At 43.4% G+C, this 25,697-nt stretch overlaps 2 protein-coding genes and 1 non-coding gene across 7 annotated transcripts; 2 read left to right on the top strand and 1 right to left on the bottom strand.

Annotated features, from left to right (window-relative positions):
• Window positions 1–1,531: 1,531 nt before the first annotated feature.
• LOC128414416 (60S ribosomal protein L39) lies at window positions 1,532–1,991 on the bottom strand. The gene has a single exon (XM_053389655.1). It carries the CDS (start codon window positions 1,845–1,847, stop codon window positions 1,692–1,694), a length of 156 nt encoding a protein of 51 aa, XP_053245630.1. The 5' UTR covers window positions 1,848–1,991; the 3' UTR covers window positions 1,532–1,691.
• Window positions 1,992–2,315: 324 nt separating this feature from the next.
• ATG16L1 (autophagy related 16 like 1) lies at window positions 2,316–21,373 on the top strand. Of its 5 annotated transcripts, none has more exons than XM_053389650.1 (20): window positions 2,316–2,473; window positions 2,677–2,884; window positions 3,250–3,343; window positions 4,425–4,530; window positions 5,302–5,375; window positions 6,521–6,772; window positions 7,724–7,789; window positions 8,990–9,076; window positions 10,469–10,525; window positions 10,727–10,774; window positions 11,516–11,618; window positions 12,706–12,811; window positions 13,665–13,735; window positions 14,865–14,936; window positions 16,457–16,577; window positions 17,033–17,138; window positions 17,743–17,892; window positions 18,252–18,299; window positions 19,443–19,544; window positions 19,938–21,373. In XM_053389650.1, the coding sequence occupies exons 2-20, from the start codon at window positions 2,770–2,772 to the stop codon at window positions 20,029–20,031; spliced, it is 1,872 nt and encodes a 623-aa protein (XP_053245625.1). In that variant the 5' UTR covers window positions 2,316–2,473; window positions 2,677–2,769; the 3' UTR covers window positions 20,032–21,373. The 5 variants fall into 5 exon arrangements, with proteins under 5 accessions (XP_053245625.1, XP_053245626.1, XP_053245628.1 ...); XM_053389651.1 differs by having other exon boundaries at window positions 2,316–2,522; XM_053389653.1 differs by lacking the exon at window positions 10,469–10,525.
• On the top strand, window positions 14,040–14,309 carry LOC128414986 (small Cajal body-specific RNA 6). The gene has a single exon (XR_008330790.1). It is a non-coding gene; the product is annotated as a small Cajal body-specific RNA 6 (non-coding RNA).
• Window positions 21,374–25,697: the final 4,324 nt, after the last annotated feature.

The raw sequence follows: 25,697 nt of genomic DNA, 5'->3' as shown, positions 1-25,697 counted from the left end.
TTTCAGTACTGGCAATGGGACACTGTTCTCCACCACATTTGAGGGCAGCAGACTAACTCAAGAAGCACACAGCTCTGTCCTCCAACATCTCACTACCATTATCTGCAACTCAGCTTCTGCTGCCTGAGATGACTGCCTCACTCACTAATGCAGGAGTGGGAAACCTCTAGCCTTATGAGCCTAACCAGGCCTTCCAGGCCAAGTCATGCCCAACTGCCCTACACCTGACGGCCTAAAAACACAGGAACCTCAGGCCAATAATGCAGAACTTATGTATACTTTTGTATACATACACATTACCGTCTATCAGCCCCTTTGTAACTGACCTGAAGGTAGCCAAAGAAAAATTAAAGTGAGAGACTGCGACATGAAACCATTGAGTGCACCATTGGTTTCAATGCTGTGATTTGTGGTTTGAATTGGCACAGCAGGTTTTTATTACACTATGGGTGTTCATTAGTTCGCCTGTGTTATCCATTACAGTCATACTTTGGAAGTTACACAGAATCCGTTCCGGAAGTCTGTTCAACTTCAAAATGTTCAGAAACCAAGGCGCGGCTTCTGATTGGTTTCCTATAGTGCAGACACACGGCAACAATAGCCTTCCAATAGCCACGGCAAACATTCGCCTTCCAAAAAAGTATTCAAAAACTGGGACACTCACTTCCAGTTTTCAATCGTTCGGGAGCCGGAACGTTCAACTCCCAGGGCATTCAGGAGCAGAGATATAACTGTACTGTTTTTGTGTGAATGCCACTATTAGTGCCATCTGTAGTTTATGGCATTTCATTTCCTTCTGACTACACTGTTTACAATCTCTCTCCCCCGCTTCCCTAGTGTAAGTATGTACCTGCAACTCAAGACAACACTTTATACATCTGATGAAGTGCAGTACACAGTACAGTGGTACTTCGGGTGAAGTACTTAATTCGTTCCGGAGGTCCGTTCTTAACCTGAAGCACCACTTTAGCTAATGGGGCCTCCTGCAGCCGCCGCACCGCCGGAGCACGATTTCTGTTCTCATCCTGAAGCAAAGTTCCTGAAGCACTATTTCTGGGTTAGCGAAGTCTGTAACCTGAAGCGTATGTAACCCGATGTACCACTGTAGTCCACGAAAACTTCAGTCCTGCTAGTCTTTGAAGTGCCGCGAGATTCTTTGTTGCTTTTGCTGCAAGAGACTAACACGTTGGTCACGCCTTCGGAGCCCGTTACCTGGCACTATGTCCCATGAAACTCACTTGGGTTTACTTCTGAGTAAACATTACCCGTGCTCATCCGGAGTGTGTGGCTGATGTGCAATGACCTGGGTGGGGGTGGAAAAACTGCTTCCTTCTGTTGAGGAGGATCAGTGGAGCAGCTGTCTAGGCTCCGAGCCTTTGGGCGGTGGGGGGGGGGTGTTAACTAAGAAGCATGTTTTGAAATGGGGAAAAAGTTGCCCAGCTGAGATGGACAAGGCACAGCTTTCATTTGCAGACGGCCAAAATACGGGCGAGGCGAAGAACGTGTTGAAATTCCCCTATTCGCCCCCCTCCATCATTCAGTTTTTAGTTCATTAATATTTGTAATAACAAATATTTTTACAAAGGGGGGAGACTGCACAGCACAAGACAGAATTCCAGCCCTGATAATGTGGCAGGTTGGTAGGAAGAGACCATTCAGGGTTGTGCCGGTAAGATTGGAGCTGCTTCTCTTTACAGGCCGAGCTTGGTCCTCCTCCAGTGTCTCCTTTTGGAGTTGTACCTGATTTTATTGCCAGTTTTCATGCGGATCCATTGCGGGATGGGCCGGTTCTGCTTCTGCTTCTTAGCGAGAAACCGCTTGATCTTGAAAGTCTTGTGGGAAGACATACTCAAACTCCACCAACCGCTCACCACAATGGCTACAAACGAAAAGAGCTTGAAATGCCCCTATTACGTAATTGTCCACACCCTCAAAATCTGTTTTGCCAACCCCCCATTCCCTTCCTAAGATGGCGGCTTCGGAGACGCCTCTTCCCAGGATCCGTTCCCAAGAAGGAGGTCGGTGCACAGACTGTTAAAAAAGAAAACAAAAAACGGAGCAGCTTAGGGAAGCCCTCTGCCCGCGGCCATTTTTTTTACAGAGTCGACTTGCGCATTTGCCAGTCTGTTAAATCCACTCTCCTAAATGAGGCAAAGTCTCTGCAATGTTTGGAGTGCGTGGAGGAGGATACACAGTAAAAGAGAATATCATGGGCATGCAGCTACGGCGGGATGACGCTGTTAATGGCGCTGAAGTGGTCAGTCAGGCGCAGCGAACTAGGATGCTGACGTCATTAACCTGCGACTCCAGGGTGGAAGGTCCCTCCTGACGCTATACGACCGGGACCGACAGAGCGCCTGCGGGAAGTTGCCGTGGGGCTGGATGGGGGCTGCGGCCCGGGGGAAGAATGGCGAAGGGGCCCTGCAGAGGAGGGAAGCTCCGCAGCTGCGGCATTCCTCCTCAGTAGCTGGCGGTGAGCTCTTCGCCGTCCCTCTCCCGCCGACCGCCCCAGTCGGCTCAGGGTAGCTGGACGCCTCCCTTTCCCCTCCATGCTTTCCCCATCCCGCCGCCTTCTCCTGGTGCTTCCTCTTCGCTTTTCCTTTTCTCTCTTTTCCTTGAACCGACCGCCGCGCCCGCTTGATTCATTTTCTCTTCTGCTGGCTGCTTGTTTCTTAGGGCTCGTCGTTTCGCTTTCATAGAGCCCCTCGCAGGGGGGAGAAGGTGTTGCCAGGCCGGCGGCTCAACTCTTGAGGAGGCTGAGAAGGCAAGATGTCTTCTGGACTTAGGGCAGCGAGCCTCCCCGCCTGGAAGCGGCACATACTGGACGAATTGAGGCGACGGGACCGGCTGCAGAGACAGGCCTTTGAAGAGATTATCTTGCAGTGTAAGTAAAAGGTTTTGGTGGCTGCTTGAAAGTCTCCAGTTTAGCCCCAACAGCATACATTGTTCAAAACTGACTGCCAACCAATGATTGTGTGTGAGAGGCCATAGTGTGTGAGGAAGGTTATTTTTGCGGGATTGTAAACAACTTGTCGTCTGGGTGAAAGTCTTTTGAAATTTTCTTAGTCAGATTGAAGTAGCCAGCCCTGTTTTAATGGCCTTATACTTATAAGAGCATGTATGCAGAACGTTGCTTTTATAATGTTGTTTTCCGGTGCAAAGGTTAAAGTAAGTAAAACATTATTATCCTATTGCTGGATTGTAAAACTGGTGGTTTCTTTTGCTTTTAACTGAACTCCTTCTCATTAGATAACAAGCTCCTGGAGAAGTCAGATTTCCATTCAGTGCTGGCTGACAAGCTACAAGTGGAAAAATATGACTTGCCAAGCCGGCATGAGATCAGGTACTTGCTGAATCAGTACAAGTGATGGTTACTGTGTCTGGTGTTGTTCCCTTTCCACCAACGATGGCTATTTGTCATAATGGCTATGTACTGCTTCCAGTATTAGTGAGAGAGTGCTGTTGCATGCATGTCCTTCTAGGGCTTCCCCATAGACCTCCGGCTGATCACACTGAATGCAGAATGCTGGAATTGATGGGTGTTTGGTCTGATGCAGCAAGGCTTTCATGTTCTTAATATATGAATATATTTTAGCTTTCTTGTATAGCAGTTATTAAAACTACAGTCATACCTCGTGTTGAAGTTGCTTCAGCTTGAGCGTTTTTGGGTTGTGCTCCGCAGCGACCCAGAAGTAACGGAGTGCATTACTTCCGGGTTTCACCACTTGCGCATGCGCAGACGCTCAAAATGACGTCATGCGCAGAAGCAGCGAATCATGACGCGCGGACACAGGTTGCGTTCGCTTCAGGATGCGAACGGGGCTCAGGAACAGATCCCGCTCACATCCAGAGGTACCACTGTACTGTTAAGAACTGCTATAATGCTTATTGTCTGTACATATTTTCTTGGATGTAACTTCTCAATACCATTGGGCTTACTCCCAAGGAAAGGTACATATTATTTATTATCCAGTGATAGAAATGATACGCTAAATGTGTTGGTAATACTAGGTTTTTGAAAAGTTTAGCTAGCATGATTTTGAGCCATATAGGATATCTATAGGGCATGAAGACAGAATAGATGTTCACTATATCTGCAGGAACTGCGGGCATTTATCTTGGAGATCAATTCACCCATAGCTAAAATGGTCAACAAAGTACATAAAATCACTGGTGTACCGAACAGGAAAAAAGAAAATCTTGATATGGAGATACTGTGCTCTGCTTATGTAATCTAAGTTCTACATTGAAACATTAATTTTACTCTTTAAATGAAGTGAAATATGTTAAATATAGGGATAGCCATCTGAAACAAAAAGTTTGATAGAAAAATGGATTGTGGAAATTGGATAAAAAGTAGTTTGAAATGCTTTGTGAATTAAAAACTCAGAATTTTTCTTTTCTCATCCTCTGGAAAATTCCAGTCCAGGACATGATGGTGCAAGGAATGATTCTCACATGCAAGAAATATCCCAGCTTAGAATTAAGCATCAAGAGGAGCTGACAGAGCTGCACAAGAAACGTGGCGAGGTTAGGAGCACCCATTGTATCCATGTGTAACATTTCAATACTGTTCTTTTGCAGTGGTACCAGAGTAATTATAGGCTTACTGTGTTTGAAAACTTAACTTCTGTACAGTAGAACGTCGGTTTTCAAACGTAATCCATTCCGGAAGACCATTCGACTTCCGAAACGTTCTAAAACTGAAAGCGGAAGCCTCAGTTCAATAGGGAAACTCAAAACAGAAGCCGCGTCAGCCGTTTGGGTTCCAAAAAACATTCGAAACCAAAGCATTTACTTCCAGGTTTTTGGTGTTCGGGAGCCAAAGCATTCGAAACCGGAGCTGTTTGAGAACCAAGGTTTGACTGTATACTAATATTGTGACATTGGTTAATAATTACGCAGGTATCTCTTCAAGGAAAAACAATAAAGACACTTAGGTTGTATTCAGCTAACTTTTACTCAGAGTAGACCCATTGAAATCAACAGACCTAAGTCATAGTTATAACTTTCGGTAAATGTACTCTAAGTAAAAATTAGTTAAATGCAACTCTTTGGGTCTAGCAAATATTCCATATGTTTTCAAAGACTAGAGTAAATATTTGTAATAAATGTTTTAATAAATATTTAATAAATAATAGTATGATTTCAGCATGCATGAAATGTTATGCTAAGTTGGCAGATGTATGTATGCTTGGGTGTTCAGGAAAAAATGAAACACTGAGGTTAGAGGAAAATCAAACACAAAAAGTAGACTGTATTGATAGTTGCTTTTCCTCAGTAACATAGTTTCCTTCACAGTTGGCTCAGTCTGTGATTGACCTGAAAAACCAAATTCAACAGAAGGACAGCGAGATGCAAACGAATAATACAAAGTGAGTAGAACCCATTTACTACTTACAGAATTTGATTTTGGTGCTGGATGCCAATTTTTGGTTGAATTCTCATTATAACTGAGTGTCTTTGCCCACTTTAGGCTGGTACACGTGCTCTGCCCTTTCCCGGGGAAGCCAGACCTGGCTGTGGTAACACATGCCTTGGTTACACTGGATTATTGCAAAGTGCTTTACATATGGCTACTGTTAAGAGTATTCAGATGCTTCAGTAGTCCAGAATGTGGCAGCAAGGAGGCTGGTGGGTGGATGCCCTTGGTATCTTACTACACCTGCCTTGCATAGCCGGCACTTGCTACCATTTTGCTTCTGGACTCAATTAAAAGTGTTGGTGACTACTTTTAGGGCCTTAAATGTCTTGGGTCCATCATAAGTGAAGGGACTGACTTATTTTGTACTCACCTGCCTGTTGTCTAAGAACAGGTGAAGAAGCCCTTATTTGTATCCCACATCAGAAGCACGGTTTGTAATAATGTCAGAGGGTTTTCTCAGTGGCCACACCAACTTTGTGGAGCATTTTGCCCTCGTGAAATTTGGATGCCCACCTCTCCTGCTATCACTGGTGGGTGAATACCTTTTTATTCTGACATGTTTTTGCCCTGACTGGTAGCTGGTGTCTTTTTTTGAATACTGTGCTTTGCCTGCCTGCCTGTTTTTATTTCCTTCGGTTTTGTTATACTATTTAAGTGATCTTTAAGTGTAGTGAGCTACCTGAGTCATGTTTAAGCATTAGCCTGGGTAAATTAAAGGTAAAGGGACCCCTGACCATTAGGTCCAGTCATGACCGACTCTGGGGTTGCAGCGCTCATCTCGCTTTATTGGCTGAGGGAGCCGGCGTACAGCTTCCAGGTCATGTGGCCAGCTTGACTAAGCCACTTCTGGTGAACCAGAGCAGTGCCCGGAAACGCCGTTTACCTTCCCACCGGAGCGGTACCTATTTATCTACTTGCACTTTGGCGTGCTTCCGAACTGCTAGGTTGACAGGAGCAGGGACCGAGCAACAGGAGCTCACCCCGTCACGGGGATTCGAACCGCCGACCTTCTGATCTGATCGGCAAGTCCTAGGCTCTGTGGTTTAACCCACAGCGCCACCTAAATAATAAATATATGGGTCGCCTCTCTTAAAGGATTGTAGAATATTTGCAGAAGATATCTGAACTAGAGACAGAGTGCCAGGACCTGCGGAACAAGCTACAAGATCTTGAAAGAGCCAATCAGACTCTTAAGGATGAGTATGATGCACTCCAGATTACCTTTACTGCCCTTGAGGAAAAACTGAGAAAAACTACGGAAGATAACCAAGAGCTGGTAACACGCTGGATGGCAGAGAAAGCTCAAGAAGCTAATCGGCTCAATGCAGAAAATGAGAAAGATTCCAGGTATGATACCAGCAAGTTAAGACCTTTGAGTAGAGCTTACATATGCAGTAGAAGCCCCTCACCAAAATTTATTTTCCCCAAATTTTATCCCCATCTTTTCTGGGTGAACATAGAAACTCTGTCTCTGTGTATAGATCTCAGTATTTTTTCCAGTAATCCTGGCCACTTAACGACTCAGTGAATCGTGGCGAAGGGCATTTTTTGAGATTGAAGCCGATCTGAATGTAGAGCAATTTAAGAACGGTTTATGTAATATAGCTTGTGTCTGTTCAATTGGTCCTCACTAGCCTCGTTTGCATTCATGCTTGTAATGCTAATCTTGTCTCCTGAGTGAAAGCATTGGGTGAAGTTTGGAGCTGGGTTCCATCTGATGACACCCAGTTGTATTTCTTTGTGCCATCTGAGTCAGGGAAGGCTGTGTGAATACTGAACTGATGTCTGGGCACTGTAATGGGCTGGAGGTGGGGCAAAAAACTGAGACTGAATCCTTGTCGGTTGGTGATTCTCATGTCCCAGAATTGGACAGGTGACCTTCTGAAAATGGGATTGAACTCTACCTGAAAGAGCAAGTGTGTAGGTTGGGTGCATCCTTGGTTCTAGCTATGTCGCTGGTGGTACACGTGGTTTCAGTTGCTTGGAGTACTTTTTATTTGTTTATTTAAACAATTTCTATGACTACAGACATCTTAAATGGTACACAAAGATACAATGCAAAAAATTGTGAACATTGGTTGAGCCTCCTTTGGGAGAGAATTCGAAAGGCAGTAGAAATCAATATGACATAGAGATATTTATTGAAGCACTTCTTGGTGATTGTGCTGAACTCAGTAAGACGGTTGGGATTTCAGCCTCTGATTATTGGACCCTTGATATTTTTGAATCATTTGCACACTCCTTCAGAGAATGTCAGCCAGTGACAGGATTTCCTAGCATTTCTGTTTTCCCTCATAGAAGACGGCAAGCCAAGCTTCAGAAGGAACTAGCAGAAGCTGCAAAAGAGCCGCTGCCAATTGAACAGTAAGTCTTCCCTCACCTCATTCTTACATGTGCCAGTCCTAGGAAGCAGACACAGACCCCACAATGAACATTACTGGTCTGTTCAAGCTTTGAATGTTCTTCATTAAATTTTGACTATAGCATTCTGCACTTTGAAGTGTGCGGTCAAGTAGGGGGAAAGGTTCTTAATTTTACCTGTAAGAGAACAGAGGAATGCAAAATAAGCTCATAACTTTTAAGTTGGCAGTGTTGCATTACTTGATTGTAGAAATGGATGAGATAGATAAGAGATGGGAAGGGTTTCCCTGTGAGGTCAGGAAACTGGAGGTCCCTGCATTGTGAGCATTAGGGAATGCAGTGGGGGACCAGCAAAAAAGGAAACCGGTGAGCTGTTGCTGTGGTGCGTCTCCTCCTTCAGCAGCCTCTTCGGAAACGGGAAATGTTCCACTACATCACGGGTTCTTAACCTGTGGTCCATGCACACCTCTGAACCCCCAGCCAACCATTCTGGGCTATCCTTGGCTTGCTGATTTGAGAGAATTCACAAAGCAGTGGTAGGGAAGACACCTCAAGCTTCCACATCAAATTGAATTTCCTACTTTCCTGGAAAGTAACAAGCTACTGTTAGTTTATACTTACTACATTTTTTAAAAAAACAACAACAACAACCTACAATCAAAAATATTTTTAAATATTGATCTAAATTACTAGTATGTGAAAGCTGATCAGTTCTGTGCTTGAGGTTACGTCGACATAGAGTCCACATTTGCTTTCTCTCATTTTATTTTATTATCCCTGGAGTGCACAGAAATCACACTTTGTAAAATGTAAACAATGTATGCAGGCTCAGCTTGAATTTCAAAGGCAAAATTTGACTAAAAAGAATGGGTAGAATTCCACCTTACTTAGATGCTCAAGGCAACTTAGGTTTGGATTGGGCAAAACCAACGCTTCACAGTAAAAATACTCTGAAAATCAACAGGTAATAAAAACAAAAACAAAAGCAAATAAAACATCAGTGGCAAAACTCTCCTTACTGTTAGGCTAATTATTCCCACAATTCCTTAGTGCGCATAAAGAAGGTGTCTGTAAAAGTGCACTTTCCCTTTAGCCATATAAGGAAGCAAGCTTATGAATTCTGTTGAGAGGGCAGGGAGCCCAAATGCCTGAATGTCCTTCAACTCTCAAATGATTCAAAAAAGGCACGATCCTGTCCTCCAGGGATGACGATATTGAAGTGCTGGCGGATGAAACCTCTGACCCTGCTGATGAGACATCTCCGGTGCGCGCTGTCAATCGAACAGCCAGGTAAGAAGAATGGGGATAAAATAATGGATCCCCTGCCCTGACCCACAAGAAGCTAACAAAGAATTCCAAGGGTGGGGGAAGGAATTGCACATATCCTTAATGGTGTAGCGGTTTGAGAACTGCTGCTATTGTATCCTGAAAGGGAAAATACTTTTGAGAGAGTTGTTATTTCCAGTATGGATGTATTTGTGATTTCTTGGCTAACAAATGCCAGCATCTGAGGAAGCAGTGAATGTACTTGAGTATATTGCCTATGCAGTCCCTGTTGGGTTGGAGTTCTGTGTTCCCATTCATTTCATTGGGAAAAGATCCTGTGAACTATGCCCATGCCGTTCAAAATGTCAGTAGTTATGAGGCCCTGTGAAGTATCAGAATTGTTTTTAGTATGAGTGACCTCTCACTTTTCCACAGAACCATTTTTAGCTAGGGAGATCTCTCTTTTTTTACAATATCATTATACTTTAATGGAAGTATCCCAGAACTACCATTTCCTGACTTTTAAGTTCTCCCAGGAAAACAGAGTGTGAGCAGCTGCTGCCTTGTTTTCCACAAATTCCCTTTGCCATGCTGGTTCTTGTTCCTGGAACTGGAGGGAGCACTGCAGCGCTAATGCAAGGGAGGCCCAGAGCTGGCGGTATGGTCAGGTCTGTGGTCCTGTTCCAATGAAGAGGAGGCATGATGTGGAGCTGTTGCAGACAGTTCTTCTCTTGACTGAAAGGACCATGGCACAGCTACCTAAATTGGCTCTCACAGCTTTGGAGAGCTGTAATTAACCCATCACTCTGTCTGGGTGTGGCAAAGCCCTGTAATAGTGGCAGCAACTGCAGGTGGAAGGGAAGCAGGAAGCAGGCTGGCTTTAAGTATTTGGAAGACTGATAGACAGAGTGATGGAGACAGATCTTTATCTCTTCCCCCCCCCCCCCCTTAGTGGGCCAAGGCTCTTACCACAATTTTTATTTTAAAAATAAAAATATATCCTTTTCTTATGAAGCTACTCTTCCAGTTTCATATTCGGCTATGAAAATATTTCTGTATAAGCTCCTCTTGTGGATCATAACCACCTGATTGCTTTGTTTAGCTCTGAAAACTTATTTCTTAATACAAATTCTTAATTTTATTCTCAAAGTCTAAATGGCTTAAACCTCTGTAAGGTGCCTCCTCTTCCTGCTGTTAGGCCAACATGAATTGCGCTCAATTCATAATTGGTGATGCGAGCATTTTTATTTCTTCAGTTCCAACGTGGTGACTTTTTTGGCTGTCCTGAATTTGAATTTCCTGCTTGAAGTTGGGGTTCGAGGAGAAATGTTCTCCTTGTTGCATGCAGTGGGCTATGTGTGTTTTTGATCTCTGCTTGAACAACAAGATTTAAATCTGTCCTCCCCTCCTCTTTAGTAAGCGACACTCCCAGCCAGCTGGAGGCCTTCTGGACTCTATCACTAATATATTTGGGTAGGTTAGAATACATTCGCCTCTTTTGTTACATATCAGTACAATATGCACCAATATTCCAGTGATGCAAGGATTGCAAACAGTTGTCCTTATCTCAGCCTTTTTTTCTAGCTTCTGCCTCCCCGCCCCCTTTTTTTCTTTGGTTTTCAACTTCCTGTTCCTTACATCTGCTGTGTGCTGACTTCTGATCTTTCCCTCCAGTCTGTCTGAGTCTCCCCTTTTGGGACATCACTCTTCTGATACTGCCAGGTGAAAATTCGCTTGAAATTATTCACACTTAATCCAGCATGTGAGTGAGGGATGTTGAAGTAACTGCCTTGTTTTGATGTTGTTAACTGTAGCAGTGAAAAGACTTCCCTGTTAAAAGGTGCACTTTACCTTCTTAGATGAGGGCTGGGTTAAAAGCAAGAGCAAAATTAATTGCTAAGTTAACTGTAGTTGCAATGACTGTGCTGTGGCCTTTCATTGTAGTCCTTCCTGCAATGAGCTGAGCATCCGTGTCTAGGTGTAGAAATGCAATGTGAGCTTTAGACTGAGGAGTATATACCTTTGCAATTCAGTGGGATTTACTTTATATGGGAGAAAAATAAACATTTCTTTAAAATAAATTGAAAAGCTGCAGGAGCTTGTCTTAGCAGTGATCTTTGAATTGATTAGTTTTAACTCAGGACTCCATAAGGCTGCTGTAATGTTGGTGAGTCCATCCCCAGGCCAACAGCAATCTCAAGTTACCATGCCATCCATCAGGTCCACGGGAGAAGCCAGTTGCAAAGATTATAGCAGCCAGGGGAGTCCCAACCATGCAAAGCCATCTCTGTGGGTGTAACCACCCAACTGCTGTTATACCTGAATCGGGCTGAAGTTTCTCTGCCCCTTCCCTCCCATTCTTACCCTATTGTGTAGTTGGGATCATCTCCTTGCCTATAATTTGAAGACAGAGCTGGTTCCCACCTGTGCCTAACTATATGCATTGGTTGTGCCCTTTCTCAGGAGACGCTCTTTATCCTCATGCCCCACCCCTCAAGATAACGTGGAGGCACATCCAGGCGCAGGCAAAGAGGTGCGAGTCCCTACCACCGCTCTGTGTGTCTTTGTAAGTATATTTGAGAGACATTATCTTTAGATGTAGAACTTGGTAGCTTAACTTCTAGGTAAATCTGTTTTTTGTTTACTGATGTCGTCATTATGTAATTGTAACCATTTATGTAGATGTCCCTCTCTTGCTTTCACATCTTCACTCACCGTGCTTGCAGTGGTGAGTGTCCTACCATCCGCTGGTGAGCCCGACCTGTTCCAGCCTGCCTTCTCGCAACTTGGGAGCAGCAGAAGTGGGAGGGAATCCCTGACCCCTCCCCAGCTCCGAGATTGGGAGGAAGGCTAGAGGTTAACCTGGCTGCTGTGCAAAACAGGCCTGGAGCCTAGGAGAGGAGCCAAGTAATTGCCCATGGCAGAGGGAGAGGCAGGGTCCTGATGCCCACAATAATTGACTTGGCTGACAAGGGGAGCCCGAAATTGGGCCCCTGTTTTAGAGTTTTCTAAAACAAGTCACAGACTCGTTCATTAATAGATGTTTTGCTGAGGTCAGTGATGATGTCATAAATCTCTGATTGCACTGGTGAATTGCACACCCGCTACTTTCTCAGCTCCCAGCAGCTTTCTGCTTTCTGTCTCCCATCCACACTTTAGTAATGCTGTGAGGTGTTACGAGGCTGCTGACAATATGCGGATAAAGTCAGTGCATGCTGCCAAAGTATAAGCGGCTTGGCACCGACTGCTATCTGACAAAGTGAGCCAAGGAGCTGGTAGTTTTGGGATGTGTCTTAATGTGCATGATCTTTAGTTTTCAAGCTGAGACCTCGTGATTGTGAATGGTGAGAGGAGAAATACGTTCCATCTAAAATATAATGGGCAGGAGTCCCCTAACCATCTTAGTTGGTTGAGAGACCACAGCCATTGTTCTAGGGATGTTTATTCTAGAGATCTGGTTGTTATACTGTATATTCTTGGTTTCATGTAATTGAAATCAAACAGGAAAATAGTAGTTTTGACAAATGATCCACTTGGTGTTACACTGTGTGAGTGTGGTTCATGCTTCAAGCTTGCAGTATCTCTTGTAGGCTGGAGTGTCTCTTGATACCATCTATAACTGTTCATGTCCTGTTTCTTTTCCATCCCCCTAGGATGCACACGATGGGGAGGTGAATGCGGTGCAGTTCAGCCCTGGCTCCCGGTTACTGGCAACAGGAGGCCTGGACCGGAGAGTCAAACTCTGGGAAGTTTGTGGAGGTAAGTTCCTTAAATAGGTACAAATGAGCTTTCTCCTAAGATTGATCCCATAGTTGACATCTTCAAAATAATTGTGAAGATCTGCAGCTACAGTGCAGAACATTTGAAAGAGCCATTCTCATATGGTGACTAGGATGTTGGGTTTGGATGTAGGAAACTCATCTTCAACTCCCCACTCAGCTGTGATGATAAATGTCTTCTCCAGAACTGTTTGCTACTCAGAGAAGGGAGAACTGATCATTCCAGTGGGACAGCATTTGCTTTGGATGCAAGAGGTTCCAGGTTTGGTCCCAAACATTTCTAGTGAAAAGGCTATTGGGTACCAGAACTGGGAAAGAGTGTCTGTGTTGTCTGTCTTTCTATCTGTCTCTTTGACCAAGACTCTGAAGAGTCACTGTCAGTCAGACAGTGGACCAGTAAGGCAGAAGCAGTAGTCTGTCTTGTTTGCAGATCAGCTTCCTATCGCCAAGAAAATGTATACGGCTTACAGTTGTATGTCACTGATCCTGAAATATCAGATCTGTGTCTTTTCATTATGATGTTGCTTTTTTCAAATACTGTCCTTCAATATCTGTATAACAACATCAGAAATCATCCCAAAGTATCCTTCCATACATGACTTGATAAATTGATTTATTGTGATGGTTTGATATTTTTTCAGGCCATTTTATTGTGTATTTTTGTTGCACCCTGCCCTGACATTTCTTTGAATGAAGAACTAGTTTTAAATCCTCTAAGAAAACAATGAAATGAAATAAATACACATTACTCTTGCTTATGGCTGAATGAAATAGACATGGGTTCAATCTTTTTCCTGCCTCCTAACTCTTGTTTCTTTTTTCTTGCACCACAGAAAAGTGTGAACTTAAAGGCTCTCTATCTGGCAGTAATGCAGGGATTACAAGCATAGAGTTTGATAGTGCGGTGAGTATTTATTATAGCCCTTTTTTTTGCAACTGTTTCCCACCGCACTTCCCAAACCATGTCTCTGAAGTAAGCACAAAATAGATAAGGGAGGAAATGACACAATCGTCCAGAAATAGGTACAAAATTAGAGCCATTTTAGCACTGATTAATACTGTCCTTTTCGTAAGATTGACTTGCTTATGCCTTTTGTATATAACATGCACTGATTTTTTGCCAAGGTATGAAATGTCATAGTTTCATAACTCGTGAGGCACATGGCATAAATCTCTGCTTCTTTTGAGATCTAACAGTGTTTTGCTGAGGTCAGTGATGAACAGTAAAAGGTCTGATTTGCCCAGTGGTTTTGCCTCCTTTACCATCGCAGCTCCCAGCATTTTCGCTTCCATCATACTCTAGACATGCTATGATTGGGGGAGTATTTGCTGATAAATAGAGATACGTTCAGTTTGTGTTACTCTAGAGCACTGGGTAGACGTAACTGACATTGTTATCCAACATAAACAGATAATGGAGTTTTTGAGGTATTGGAGCCACTTTATGGGTATATGATCTCAAATTTTTAGCTGAGACCTCTTTTGCAGCAAAACATCTTTCTCAAGAGCTCGTGTCAAGTTATCAGCTGCAGCAGGAAGAAAGTGGGAGCAGGAATGGGGTGGGGCACTAAGTGTGAAAAGACTGAGCAGTGGTAGATGAGTAAAGAAAATTGGATGAGAGGTTCTTTAACTTCAGGTAAGAAGGTGAAACAGAAAGCAGCTTAAAGACAATACAGAATCTTAATGATAAGGGTACTCACTGTCTCAGCATCAAAAGAGAGGACAGGAAGAGACCTAATAGGCGGTCAAGAAGAAGTAGCAGGATGTGGCAGTGATCTGAAATAAGATGGCGACAGGCGGATACAATATTCCTTCGATGCAAATGACCATGCAGGTGGTAGTGGTTCTAAAAAATATTTCTACAACAATGAGAAAGCCAGGTGCCCTCCAGTTGGTGGTGGATCAGCGTGGACAGTGGGTTAGGTCACCTGGAAGTTGTAGTCCATACAACATCTGCAAGACCAGAGGTTCCCCATCCTTGTTCTACAAGAAGAAAGATCAAATTGAAAGAGTTTAAAATTGTGTTTCCCCAGGGTTCTTATTTATTAGCCGCTTCAAATGACTTTGCCAGTAGGATCTGGACCGTGGATGATCATCGGTTACGGGTGAGTATCTTTTCCCCACAGGTGTGGCATGTATGCCTGCTTCTCACTTGTCTTCTAAATATCAAAAAGTGTTAGAAATTTGTAGGGATGTGCTGCAGGATTTTAACTGCAGCTCTTGAAACCTTTCAAAATTGAGTGGCTCGTTAATCTCTTTTCTTCTTTTACTTACAAAGAGCTCTTACAGTTAACCTGGCAGATGCATATTGCTGATACGGGTAGAATGTACTGTTTGAGAGATCAGCAAACCAGGAGAGGTTCTGAAGGAGAACCTTCCTGAGAAATTTTTATACTTTGCAGAATTTTGCTTAACATTGATATTAAAACACTGCTGAAGAATGATATTGGCTTTGGTGGAAGCAGACCAGTTCTAGGTTGGTGAACAGATAAAAGTAGCGTATTTCTCCTTTGCATTTTGAAGTTGGTCTTCATAAGCATAAAGACACATTTCATGTTCATCTCTTTCACTCTCTAGTTTGCTCCCTCTCTGCCATGCAGATGGTCCAGCTTCCAGCAACTCCAGTTCAAAATCTTCTAGGGTAGGATAGCTGCAGTAGCCTCCACTGTTAGTTGGAGTTGACAGTAGACTAGAGGCTCGAAGGGACCCAGTAGAAGAAGCTTCATTTTACTGTAAATACTAATATGTGTGAACTTGCGGGGGGGGGGAGGCCTCAAGATTCTAGGAATTGCTTCCCTGAAAGGCTGTGACTCTATGCTAGAGCATCTGCCTTGCATGCAGAAGGGCCTGAGTTCCATCCCCAGCAAGTCCTGGTAGGGCTGGAGAAGTTTCTTGCTTGAAACCCTGGAATGCTGCAGCTATTCAGTGTAGACGCCCTCCCATCAGATGTCAAAGCGATAAACATCTACCTGACATTCAGAAGACATCTGAAGGCAGCCCTGTTCAGGGAAGTTTTTAATATGTGACATTTTAGTGTATCTTTCATCTTTGTTGGAAGCCGCCCAGAGTGGCTGGGGAAACCCAGCCAGATGGGCGGGGTACAAATAATATTATATTATTATTATTATTATTATTATTATTATTATTATTATTATTATGCTAGATAGACGAATGGTCTGACTTGGTATAAGGCAGTTCCCCATGGATCAGACAAAAGTCTAGTTAGACTAGTATTCCATCTCCAAAGATGACCAGCCATATATCTCTGGGAAGCAGGACAAAATGGCGAAAGCCATCTCCTGTTGTATATCCCTGGCACCAGGTAATTTGGAATATACTCCCACTGAACACTGAGTTTCCATTTAGCAATCATGGCTCATAGGCCCACCCTCTATGGTTGCTGACACCTTACCCAACTAAGAGATGTGGATGCGGTCTTCTGTACAGCAGGTGATTGGCAAACCAGCATTTGACACACCAAACTAGGATTGTTTAGATCTCAAACCGGGTTTGAGTCTGGGTAACATTATCAGCGTTCTGTGCTTGCTAAATGGTTGGATGGCATGGCTCAAGAGAGCAACTGTTGCCAAGCCTTTTCACTAATAGGATGTCAATCTCTTTCTAGCACACGCTCACGGGGCACAGTGGAAAAGTCTTGTCGGCCAAATTCCTATTGGACAATGCACGCATTGTATCTGGGAGTCACGACAGAACCCTCAAACTGTGGGACCTGCGCAGCAAAGTCTGTAAGGAAGCTATTCCACGTATACAATAGCAGTTCCCTTGCTTTTTGTGTGTCTCGCATGTGTTGAAGGGCACAAGAGCAGAACTTTTATTGACTTGTTATTTCTCAAAAGTGTACAAGCTTGATACTGATCACCCTTCTATTAAGATTCTGATATCTACTTGGAATCAAAAGTAGTTTGTTCTACCATGTTGTATTACCATAATGCTCAGCAAGAGGGCGCCACGTCATCCTTCTACTTGAGATTCTTGTGACAGGGTGAGGTTGCTCACAACGTCTTTGGAGCTACTTTGCTTGTGCTTAGAGGGGTTAGCTTATGGGGCTGGCATTCTTACTGGTCAGTAAGATTAAGACAGTAATTGTGTTTGGTGCATGAGTGATGGGTTCAACTGTTTTTTTGCTGAGAGAAGAGTATGGTTGGAGTGGGGGTTATAGTTGTTGTCTTCTTTTTTTAAGGCATAAAAACAGTGTTTGCTGGCTCCAGCTGCAATGATCTGGTCTGCACAGAACAGTGTGTGATGAGTGGACACTTCGACAAGAAAATTCGCTTTTGGGATATTAGGTAAGTTTGAGATGGAGGATGCGCTGGGGTAAGGGGACATTGAAAAGGCCCTGATCAGTGACGTTCCGCTGCTTCCAGGGCATGGGAGATTCCTTGAGCTGTGATTTATGCAAATAGTTCAGACTTCACAGTTCCCTGCAGGATATTGCGCACCTGTGTCTGAGTTGTTATTAATGTCAGGGGTTGCATGAAAAGGAGGTGATAATTTTTATTGAAAACAACATGAGCTAGGGAGAGAACCCTTGGAAAATAGATGAGTTTTTCTGGAATTCTCCAAGAAAATTCTTAGATGCTGAGCCAATTCTGAATCAAACTGAGATGAGCTCACCTGCTGCTACTTAAATACTCCTCTGCATGTATGAAGATTAGAAATATGATTGTCTTTAAATTCTTGCTCACATGCTTGGAAAAACTAATTCTGTTCTAGACTGCGAGTGGTACAGCGCAGAATTTAACTAGTCCTGTGTATAGCATGTGAACCGTGATATCTGGTTTCCATCCCTTATTATAGTATGCTGCTGCTAACTAGTGAGGCTTTGCATTCTCATATGCCTGGCAGCACCGAGCAAAGAAATGCTAACTCTTGTCACCTTCTGTTTTTTAGAACTGAGTGTGTGGTGCAGGAAATGGAATTGCTTGGTAGGATTACAGCTCTAGATCTCAACCCAGAGAGAACAGAACTCCTCACCTGTTCACGAGATGACCTGTTGAAGATTATTGATCTCAGAGTCAGTGCTGTCAAACAGACTTTCAGGTGAGTACTGCTTTACAAGTGGGTTGTGGAGTTATAAGCCTGCTGTATGTGTAGTGTTGCTACTAGGACTGCAGGGTTAGCCATGATGATAACTGGCAAAGGTAGTAAGTAGGCTAGTCTGGTCCTGGAAAACCTCTATTTTGTACATCTCATACTAATATAGAAGCTTGTTAAATCCAGGAGGGATCCAGGTTTGTGTATCTAACGGGTGCTGTGAGGTGTTCCCTTGTTGTTGGGTTATTCATATTTGGATCTGTAGAGATGAAATGTCAATTATTTCATAGCTGCCCTAAAAGTAAAATGTGAAAGATAGAGTTTTAGTTAACCTTTTTGGGTTTTTTTTTGTTTTTTTCTTCCAGTGCTCCAGGGTTTAAATGCGGGTCTGATTGGAACAGAGCTGTATTCAGGTAAGCAGCAGTGTTGATTGAACTACAGGGCACTTGAGAGGGATGTGTGATACTTTTCATTTTATGCACTCAAGATCCTGAGTAATCCTCTTTATAAAAAGTAATGTTGCATTTCATGTCCAAGTAACCAGAGTTCCAAAATAATTTTTTATTCTAATAATTAAGTTACCCAGTTTTAGCTTCAGAATTTTAGCTTCCTTGTGTGAATGTTATTATTTTTGCACATGCTGCTTACTGGGTGCTACATAGTGAAAGATCTGATCAATGGGTGGTGATGATGATGATGATGATGATGATGATGATGATAATTGTTGTTTATTTGCACCCCACCCATCTGACAGGGTTGCCCCAGCCACTCTGGGCAGCTTCTAGCATATATAAAAACATAATAAAACTTATTAGCAAAAGTGGAGAGATGAACTTGGTACTCTCCCTTCAAGGTAGATAAGGGGTTCTGTGCTTGTATGAAGCTTTGGACTCAAGATTCTGTTCCCACTGTTTAGTAAGAAGAGATTTTAGGTTGAGTGTCTCATTAAACTGGACTAATTTTCCTGAAAAAAATTATGAATTCTAGAGCCCCTAAGCTAGCTTGTAGTGCTGGTGAGTGGAGCACACTCTATGGTGCCCTAGACAAGAAGAAAGTAATTTAGCATCAACTCTTTATTCATTGCAACTAAATGTGTGCTTTCCCCCACTTCCCCAAGCTGACAGAAGGGGTGTCCCCATCATTCTATTCCTTTATGACACTTTGCCACCTGGCTAGACAAGCAGCTGTTCTACCATAGTCACGTTGCCGGGTGGAATTTTGGAAATAGTGCAGATGAATTGCCAAATATCTGCAACATGGGTACCTTACCACCTTTCATCTGCTGCAGTTTGTGTTGAATAATTTGTGTTGACACCACTACTATAGTACTTTCTGACTCTCTGAAGAGAGTCTGTTTAGCTTATGACTTCAAAGCTCTAGTTTAAACTATGTCTGTTGCGCTGCATTTCTGGGAGGCTTTGGGTGGGTGGGCTTACATAGTGATTTTGCATTATGAGCACAGTATAAATTAGTGGTGGAGGCCAGTATCTTGACAAAAAGGTAAATAAATGAATCTTTTTCTGCTCTTTCCCTGAACCCAACTCATGATTCTTCAGCCCTGATGGAAATTATGTGGCGGCTGGCTCAGCAGACGGGTCACTCTATATTTGGAATGTGCTTACTGGGAAAGTGGAGAGGGTACTCTCTAAGCATCACAGGTGAGCCAAGATGATGCTGTCAGAATGCCAGAGATCTTGTGTGATGGTGAGGTAGTCCTATAGAAGCCTGTAAGCTGAAGTTTAACGCTCCCTCAGTGATTGGTTTAATGACTAAGGCAACAATCCTAACCCCACTTACCTAGAAGTAAGCCCCATTTAATTCAGTAGGACTTAAATCTGAGTAGACTTGGTTAGGATCAACCCCTAATTCAGTGTATCATTGGTATGCATTGAGATTAAGAAATGACATCCGAGCAAATTTGAGTGGCTCAACTAAGTTGCAGCACACGCTTTAAAAAATGAATCAGCTGAGACTGAATAGCATTTCTTTCTTTAACCTGGACTCTGAGTGTATTTTGCAATCTAATAAACTGATTTCATGCTTCGTTTCAGCAACTCAATCAATGCTGTGGCATGGTCACCATCTGGAGCCCATGTGGTCAGTGTGGACAAAGGAAACAAGGCTGTGCTGTGGTCTGAATTTTGACGTGAAAACACAAAAACCAGCATGCCAAAAACCTGCATGGGAGGGCAGTGGTCCGCATCTGTCTGGACAGGGCAGAAGTCCAGTGCCTAACTTCAGGCAAAAGTCTTTTGCTAAACACAAAAGTTTGGGTCTGGGAAAGAGCTGCTGATGCATCAGCCAAGGAAGAAAACCCCTTCCCATCGAAAGTACGTTGCTAGCATTCAACCTCCGTCAAGGATTGACTTCATTGGGTGGAGTCATTTAAGATGTATCATCTCTGCATTGGAAAGAGTTTCCACACCAGACAGCAGTGCCAAACAATTCCTTACTTTCCAGTGGCACTTCAAGCTCTGGAGTGTTCTAGCAGAGTTCCTGTTTGTCCTGATGTTATGCATGTACTGTCACCTGTGTTCTCTTCTGTGGGCTGGCTTAAGATGCGATGTGAAGGATCCTGAAACATAGGAAGGGTGGGGGCTCAGCTGTAATCTCACGTGAACAAGCCCATGACATTGGCAGTTGCGTCGAGGGAGACACTAGCATTTACTAAATCGCAGCGCCCTGTATCATCTTAACTTGCCATTGAGGGAATTGTCTGTTCTAGGGTGGTTGTTTTTTTCAGAGATGCTGCATCCTCCAAAGGCTTTCCAGGTGGCAGTGGAACGGAAGCATTTTAATGTGACCCTGTTTGTATTGGGTTTTAATTGTGAGCTAGAATGATAAGCGCTGCTGCTGTGATGAAGAATGTACAACTAGCAAGACTTCAGCACCAAAACCAAATACACGGTTACTTCTGCTGTCCTCCTTGTATTGGAGCCTCTTGAGTGCAGAGGAGCAAAGGTGGGGGGATAGAGCCCTGAATGTAAATGTCCTGGTGCTGGCAAATTCAGATCACTTGCCACTGAGAAAATGTGCAATATTCTTCCTGTGTTCGAGCTCTCTTTCTCTCTCTTTCTCTCTCTTCTCTGCCATGGAGCAGGGTGGTTGGCTTGTGCCCCTCGGCATTCAAATGCACAATATGGTTTGGGGAGGGGCTAGCTTGTGGCACTGAACATTGATGCAGCCAAACACTTTTTCCACATCCAGTGGGCTGTGAGACAAGCCACCAGCATTTAATTGCCTTTTAATTTGCACTTTATAATTTTGCTTCCTTCCTAAGCTTGTTTTTGTAGGGAAGTATTTGTATTGAATGGCAGAGGTGAGCAGGAATTATTCATGTCCGGGGTTTTTGCCAGGGGACCCCTCTCGTTTTGACAACTTCTGCAGAGGAAAACAGGACACGGGACAAAAATCTTATTTATTGTATTAATCCGCCCACTAGTACTTGACCGGTTATAAATAAACCTGTGTCCTGCTTCTAAATCCACGCTGCTTTCCCTTTCTTCTGTTAACCAGTTTGGGCCGGGGAAGTGTAGAAAATTATCTGAACAGATGGCAGAAGGCTTTCTCTTAAATATTGTGGCTTGCAAATCTGTGATGGGATACCATGGTGGTGGGAAGCAGGAAACTCTTTACATGTGGGCTCTGCTTGTTGCTGCTGACTGTTGTGTCTTGCTGGTGTTCGAAGGTGCTGGAGGCAGAAGAAGGGATGACTCAGGTAGTTTTCACCTGAATGTAACAGCCTAGCTAAGCATTCTACCCAGAAATCTGTTTGTAAGGAGATCAGGTGAGTTTTTCGTTTAATACTGCAAAGGGGGAAGTTCATATCACAGCTTGCAGAGGTTTAGCATCCTTTCAGTGTAGTCTGCACACATTGTGGCTCTCTTTAATTTCTCTCCCTCCTGTCTACACAGCTGATATTTAACAATTGACACAAATTCGTGACGTAGTTCAGGTCTACTGGAACAGACAATTCCACACACACAGCCTGGAGCACCTTCCCTTGATCCAAACCTCCGCAACCTCTTGTCTACGAATTGGAGTACAGCAGGTTTCCATAGCAAAGCTGCCAAATTATTTTCACATCCTCTTCCAAAGACCATCAACATGGCAGCATCCAGAGTAAAAGCTGCTCACTGCAAAAAAGGTCGAGCTGGTCTGTAAGCGAGGTTGGTGGGCACCTGACTGGTGTCTTCTCACAGCAGCAGTTCCATATGTAACAGTGGCTAGGAGTGGAGAGAGTTAAACCTGGTAGAATTAAACCCTCCAGGTTGAGGAAGGGCTAGGAGCAGCGGGGGAACAAAGTTGCTGCTATGGACTCCCACAATGTGACTCCTTTGTCTTTTCATCTGCTTAACAGGCTGCCTGTTGCTTTTCCATTGTGCACAGAGCCCTTAGCGGCTGCGCAGTAGTAAAGAGAATGCCAGTCTTCCCCATTTAGCAAGAGGATCCCCCCCCTTCTCGTTTGTGCAATTTTTTGTGCTGCTGCTGAGAAACATGGGGGTGTGGTTGGGGGTTCCGTCTTCCTCCTGCTAGAGGAGGAGTGGGAACTTTGGGCCTGAGAGCTTAATCCCACCAGGATGTCAGGCGTGGGGCAGGTGAAGATGCAGTCACCTGGAAAGACCCGTGTATTCAGTGGATTGTCAGGGTCTGCAAAGTGCATTGCACAGAGCTATGCAAGCCCTGACAACAAACCTGTTACAATGTTAGATGGATTTAACAAAATGTCCGCAGTTGCCTCCTTTCCACGGAATCTGTATGTTTGGTGCCTTGACGCCTCATGTAGTAAAAATCTGACATTGCATATCCTGGCTAAGAAAGCATCAACACGGATTGCTGCCTCAAACCGTTGCTCCATCTAGCTATTGTTCACTGACTGGTAGTGGCACTTGGGGGTTTCGTGTGGTTGGGTGAGGGCTCTCTCAATTCTAGCTGGGGTTGCCTGGAATTGAACCTTTGACCTTTTGTAAGGAAGGCATGTTCTCCACCACTGAGCTACAGCCCTTTATCATCTGCACTCTGCATAGTTGACCTTGGGGATCTAGCAAATACCCAGGACAGTTCCTAGTGCTGAATCAGTGGGATGAAGGATTACTTGAGGATTATGCATTGTTTCCAAAGGAGGAGAATGGCGCAGGCAGAGGTGGGAGTGGTGAGGTGTAATGTAATAAACTAGGCAGGGTTAGTCTTGTGCTACAAAACTGAGGATCTAGTGAAATGGGGGCCCAATGCAACCTTCCATAGGGAGAGTTATGATTATACATCCTGCCTCCACACACCACCTCACTAAGGAGCTGCGGCTTTCATTTTAGAGAAAGTTAAAACTGGAAGGGGATACTGAGCATATTTTATTGTTCAGTATTATTGTTTAGCCTTATTATGATTGAATTATAAATTTTATTAAATACCAGCAACAAGCCTTGGAATAAAACACAGAAGAATTGAGGTCTGCACAAACTTGAATGCTTAGGAATATGTCAAATTGCTCCCTCCCTATGGAAATTTTGTTGTTTGCACTAATTAGAAGGAGCTTCCCTCCCCACATCCCCGGGCTTAATACATTTTTGCCATGAGTTAAGTCATATTTGCCTTCCATAGAAGTGTCGTGAGCCTTATGATGTGGGGGTGGGGTTTTTAAAGTGAAAGACTTCTTCGAAATAATCTCAAAATAATCTTTGAACATTAATGCCACTTCCAATTTGTTTGCAATACAAAATACTACTCCAGCCACCGAAAAATTGATTAAACATTGGTGAGTTTAATGTGTACTTCTCAGATGTGCCATCCTCCTTATCAATCACTTTTGGGTTGCTAGCTATTATTCAGCTAATCCCAAATAGAGTGAATTATATTTTTACAGTTTCTGTGTGTTCTGTTCCTCAGAATGCTTCACACTGTCTCAAGCAGTCATAAATATTAGAAATTAAACATGTTACTGCAGCCTCTTTTAGTGAAAATTTGGGCTGTTATTAGTAGATTGCATTTCTAACCAGGTTGTGAGGTTGTGCACACCATCCAGAGGGGGCAGTTAATGGGGACCACATGAGATGATGTGGGGTGAGGAATAAATGCTGTCTGTGCTGAGCACACCCAGATCTATTTTTGTAGTTCAGCTTAACGTGCACATCAGCCTCAAATATGCACATGCAGAAGATGTATTTCAGAATGTGCTCTCTGTTTCTCCCTGCCTCCCTCCCTGGCCCATAGCTAATGACAGTGCCGCACATGTGCAGCAGTTCTTTGCTTCCAAATCCACTGTTGCGTGGGCAAACTGATAGCTATATCAAGGAGGCTGCAGATGATTCAAAATGCTCTATCAGTTATTCACAGAGAAACGTGCCACATTCATTTCCAATATATACTAAAAACAATTCCAGGGTTCTGTCACATTCTGCTGTAACAGCCTATCAAGACAAAGAAATGGAATGTATTGTAGGCTTAGCACATGGAGCCTGGCTTTGCTCTCCATATCACCCATTGAGTTGTAAAGGAGAAATGTTCTTACTGTTCTAGTCATATTAGAACAGGGAGAACACAGCCATGAGGTACATAATAGTTCTTGCCCTGATGTCCCCACAAACACACTGCTTTACTTTATCTCATATTTCACACTTGCCCAGATGTTATGATGCAGTTCTCCAATCAAACACTGTCCACAAAAATACATGCATTATAGGCAAGTGTGCATAAAAATGAAAATATGTGTGAAAATAACATACAAAGATATATTGTACTGGGGGAATTGCTTGCATAAATTTGTACATAAATGTACATAAACATAAAAATATGTTTATTAGGAGAAATTCACAAAAAATGCAAATAATTTTCATGAATACACATTTTTTCTCCATAGTAAACTGCTGCAGAAATGTGGATAAATGAATTTAAGACTGGAAAAATGAGAAACACAAACAAAATGGGAATTTTTGGTTTGGGGAGATGGTAGTGAGGCACATACAGTTCTATAAGGTGCTTGCATTTTATAAAGGCATGCTATTAACTATTACAGAATCGGTAATGCACAAACAAGTGCTTATCTTTAGCTCATTAGCAGGCTGGGATGATTTTCAGCCCTAGTAAGGAAGAGATAAAGAGGTTTAAAATAAAGCTGCTTTCAATAACCTGCTTGCTAAATCTTCTGTGTGTTGTCTATGTGCATTGTGAAATCGGGAAGCTTGACATTGTAGAATTGAGGTCCCTTAGATAATGCCCAACACCGCTGATCTAACCAGTTTCCAATCTGATAATCCAGGTATAACATTCTGGCTCTGGATTCGCTATTGGAAACTTGGCCCCCTAAGCACTAAAATCCCATTTCCAGATCCGCTACAAATTGCCACCCTGGCCTCTAAAGGGCCTAATGCTTCACCTTCTTAGAGAACAGAAGACCAAGCAAGCTCTATCGGCCTGGATTATGTTGTTTTATATGTTGGGTTAGGTTGGGTCTTCATTTTACTGCTCCTGGAAGTTTCTCTTTCCCTCAACCACTGGGGTATTTGGAATTCCACCAGGTATGATATTTTGTTGTTGTTGCAAATTTGCTGCCTAAGGCAGAATTCCTAAGAATGCCTCCATTGAATTTAGTGGGCTATTTCTAAGTAAGCAGTGTTTACGATTGTCCTGTAAATGTCCTACTCTTTATTTCTCTGGTGCGAGCAATGCTCATCTCCAGTGAACCCATTGAGATTTTGGGTGCTTCCAGGCTGTTGCCATTTTCCATTTGCATTCAACCACATACCGACAAAGTCAGGTTTGGGCTGTTATAGTTGCTTGGAAGGCTTTGTGGAACAATCCTGTTTCCTCAGAAGGTT

Source organism: Podarcis raffonei, chromosome 5 (genome assembly GCF_027172205.1).
Source record: "Podarcis raffonei isolate rPodRaf1 chromosome 5, rPodRaf1.pri, whole genome shotgun sequence".
Lineage (NCBI taxonomy): Eukaryota > Metazoa > Chordata > Lepidosauria > Squamata > Lacertidae > Podarcis > Podarcis raffonei.
The sequence above is the reverse complement of the archived record's forward strand: the minus strand, read 5'-3'. Positions and strand labels throughout refer to the sequence as shown.

Excerpts from the sequence above, each read along its gene's own strand:
- LOC128414416 (XM_053389655.1), bottom strand. The coding sequence starts at position 1,847 with ATGTCTTCCCACAAGACTTTCAAGATCAAGCGGTTTCTCGCTAAGAAG.
- ATG16L1 (XM_053389650.1), top strand. The coding sequence starts at position 2,770 with ATGTCTTCTGGACTTAGGGCAGCGAGCCTCCCCGCCTGGAAGCGGCAC. Across the intron at positions 6,773-7,723 it reads GAAAATGAGAAAGATTCCAG|AAGACGGCAAGCCAAGCTTC; the intron begins GTATGATACCAG and ends TTTCCCTCATAG. Across the intron at positions 17,139-17,742 it reads ATTCGCTTTTGGGATATTAG|AACTGAGTGTGTGGTGCAGG; the intron begins GTAAGTTTGAGA and ends TCTGTTTTTTAG.